The sequence below is a fragment of the Lathyrus oleraceus genome, chromosome 1 (genome assembly GCF_024323335.1).
Source record: "Lathyrus oleraceus cultivar Zhongwan6 chromosome 1, CAAS_Psat_ZW6_1.0, whole genome shotgun sequence".
Taxonomy (NCBI): domain Eukaryota; kingdom Viridiplantae; phylum Streptophyta; class Magnoliopsida; order Fabales; family Fabaceae; genus Lathyrus; species Lathyrus oleraceus.
This window is the reverse complement of record NC_066579.1, coordinates 387,216,094-387,220,011: the sequence shown is the minus strand read 5'-3', so window position 1 is coordinate 387,220,011 and position 3,918 is coordinate 387,216,094. Positions and strand designations below refer to the sequence as shown.

At 33.2% G+C, this 3,918-nt stretch overlaps 1 protein-coding gene across 1 annotated transcript; it reads left to right on the top strand.

The window, feature by feature from the left end:
* Positions 1–2,918: 2,918 nt before the first annotated feature.
* LOC127108991 (probable pectinesterase/pectinesterase inhibitor 58) lies at positions 2,919–3,620 on the top strand. Its single transcript, XM_051046031.1, has one exon. It carries the CDS (start codon positions 2,919–2,921, stop codon positions 3,618–3,620), a length of 702 nt encoding a protein of 233 aa, XP_050901988.1.
* Positions 3,621–3,918: the final 298 nt, after the last annotated feature.

Here is a 3,918-nt window from a genome sequence, read left to right as displayed (position 1 = left end):
ATCAAAAATAAAAAGAGTAAAATCCAAAGTAAAGTAGTATATGGAAAAGATACATTATATATTAAAGTATTTAATTTCTTCATAATAAATTGATGTCAACGTTGATATCAATATTGATGCTCTTCTAAAGTGATTATATTGATAGCAATGAGATACTCTTTGAAAGTGTCAATCTTTTCAATTTGTCTTCAATCAAATGAAACTTTAATCTTAACATTACATATGATCGTATTGTATCTTGAACAACCAATCTTAATTTAATATTTTAACACATGGTTTCCAAGTACCTACAAGAAACAATCAATAATACTTACTAGGTACCCAATATTCTTTAGGTTATTTTAGGTTAGTTTCTTTTCTTACCCATACATACTCACCATCAGGAAAACCAAAATTTCTTATATAGAAAGAATTAGAGATATGACCTTTTGTATTGCCATAAAAATATGTAGAATTAAAGAAATGATTTTTTTAAAATAAATAATAATGGTTTTAACATAGGCCTTCTTAGAATAAATTATAACTTGCACTTTATTTGATTCTTCATTGTTGAATCTATTGCTAGATTTAACAAAGATAGTTTTACTTGTATTTGATTTATCAACTTTAGAGTATCTAAGCCCACATTTATCATTAAATCGTCTTTGTTTTCTTATCACACTTTCTAAACCACTTTGTCATTTCTCATATTTCTTTAAGACTTTGTTCAATTCAACAATTTTTGATTCAGGTGTTTCACATTTATTTTACATGCTGAATTTTTTGCTTTGTGTAATTCCACTTTCATGTCGTTAGCCTTACTTTCTAGAAATATTTTGTGTTTTATTTTGAACTTATTCTAGAAAGTTTTAAATATTTTGCATGTAATTCAAGGAAAGCATTATGTAATTCATCATAAGATTGTTCAAGATCACTAACCTCGTTTTCTTTATTATCAGAATTGTGTGAAATTATTAATTCCATGTTTGTTTGTTCTTCATCTGAAGATTAACTCACTTCATTGTCTTGTCATGCCACATATGCTATTTTTGATTTCCTATCCTTCTTGTTGTTGACTGTGATCTTATTTTAAAGATTAGAACACTAACTTTTGACATGACCGCTTCTTCTACATTCAAAACGAGTAACTTTCTTTCTTCAGGTTGATGCTTTTCTTTGACTAATTTCCTTTGTCTTTTATTTTCTTAAGAATTTTTCAATTTTTTTTATGAGTGCATCACTTTCTATTTCAAACACTTTTTAGAAAGCACACAACTTTCTATTACAAACAGTTGTCATCACACACTTGGTGATCAAAACAGATTTTAAATATTTGAAATGTTCTTGAATCAAATACTCAAAGAACACAAAATGATGTTGGATTTCGAAAATGGCGAGGAAGAAAATATCGATTAACATTCTTAAGCAAATAAAATTAAAGGAGGAATTTAATCCACTCCCTCGATATATAGGCAACCAGTGGCGTCAGGATATTTGGTCAGGAATCAAGGAAATATTAAAAGGTACAATCAAAGGCTCATATGTGATCTCGATTGTGTAACAATATTCGAGTAGACTCAAACACAGTAAGAGCGACGCCTCCCTACCTAGGTACATAAGACCGCATGTAAATCCTCCTCAAAGTAATGTTTCACTAACATGACAAACATTTAATGCACATATTCTCAAGACCATCAACTCCCACTAAACTCATCATAAGTATCTTTGCCCGAAAAGTTCTTCCAAAGGTTGCAACACTTTAGAGCGGAACCCCCTTGAGTCCGCTCTCAACAATTCCACAACAATAGTCCTTGTTGCATGTGCGATAGTAAGAAATTGGGGTGCAACTGTTTCAGATTCTCCAAATTATCTAATATGATTGGCCCAATTCGAAGGCGCAATCCAATGTTCCGTCCATTCAAGTTGGCGAACATATGTACTATCTCACTAGGGATCCAGCACTAAAGTCAGGCACCACCCTCATCCCAACCGTTGGAATCCATCCAATGGTCCTCCGTATAGGGTGTCGCGTTCACTAGAGGCGGTTATAATCAAAATTTGGATCATTTGTTGCCGTTTCTGTGCAGCCCTCTATCATACTCCCTTTTTGTTCGTATCTCTCTCATCATTTTACACTCTCTCATCTTTAACACTTGTTTTTTTTTTCAACAACTCTCTCTTCACTCTCAAAAATTTAGAGTTAGAGTCTTGTCGGTCAGGTGAGAATCCAATTCCTTATAATCTTCATTCTTATATATGTGTGACTCTACGTCACATCAAGGTACAATTCATCACATACTTATAAATTCATTCTCTCCGATTTTACTGACCTGGAAATTATAGTCCTAACATTATAGGTAGACCTCTTCATCGGCCATCGAAGACCTTATATGGTGGACTTTGCTTCCGGATACGAATTTGATGTTGTTTGAATTTGACTTTTTACTTTTATTATCCTTCACATTTCTAATCTAAAATAATTAAATAAATGGGCTGATAGTTATTCCAGCGGTCATCTTTAGTTGGCTAATAAAATATGTATGATAAAATAAATACATATATTTAAGGGATAAATCTAATCATGTGCCTTATAAAACGAGGGGAAAAAACATATCAACGCAGTGCACGGTTGAACATCTAAATATAAAGTTGATTAGATTTGACACTTTGAATATCATCCTCAAATATTTGGCTATTATAGCCATCACTCAACAATGAAATGCCAAAATTGGTGAATTACTAAATTTCAGCTAATGTCATCCGTTTAACAAGGGAACATTTTCTGGTAAAGTTAAGTCAATGCGTGTGCATATATAGAATCAAAATCACAAATGGAGAAGATAGAGCTATCCCTACAGGGAATTTGAAACACACTATAGAAAAAAATATTATATATAGTTTAATACAAAAATTAATACTAATAGTATTTTCATAGAAATATGGGAGGAGCGTGTGATAATCAGAAGCAAAGGTTTACATTTGTTGGTGTCTTTTACATTCTTCTTATCACTGTGGTCGGAACTGATGCGGCGGGCGGCCTTGGAGGACCAGGAGAACAAAATGGAAAAACATCTAGCACACAAAGGGATGTTGAAAGTCTTTGTCTATCAGACCCTGATAAATGTAACACGAAACTAGGAAGTTTGTTTAATGGAACAATAAACATAAAAGATAGTATAAAAAACGCACTCATTGCAGACGCGGTGGAGTTACAGAAACACATAGACAATCCAGTTCTTTATAAGGAATTGGTAAAAGACAAAAGGTCGGAAGAAGCTATGCGAATTTGCGACGAAGTAATGGATAATGCTGTTGATGCAGTTAATAAATCTGTTGGTGAATTAGACACATTTGATTTCAATAGGTTGAGTGACTTTGTTTTCGATCTTCAAGTTTGGATGGCTGCTACCCTTTCAGATCAACAGACATGTTTGGATGCTTTTGAGAAAGTAGACATAAAAGCTAGTCAGAGAATGGCTCAGATTTTGAGCAATTCTATGAATTTAAGCAATAATGCTATAGACATGATTAATTCTGTTTCTGAATTACTTGACGATTTTGGTCATGTTCCAAGTGATCTTAACAGGAGGCATTTATCCGATGAATCCGAAAAACTTGTTGATGGTTTCAGTCATAGATGACATCTTTCTTCCTGAAGGTTACCAAGCATGGAAGGAAAATGCATTTACCTGACACATGTATTTTTTACGAGTATAACAATAAAGGTCATGGTGCTTATATGAAAGGAAGAGTTAAATGGCCTAATGTTTAAACTATATCTGCTAATGAGGATGACGAGTTATGGGGTACCTTGTTTTCTTGGTCCTATGAAGGGTGGTTTTGCTTCTTCTGCTTCATCTTCGTCTTCTCGGATTACTGCGTCCAGGGGTGTGCATGGTTCTTAAACCAATCCGAACCAAACCATATATATAATTTGGT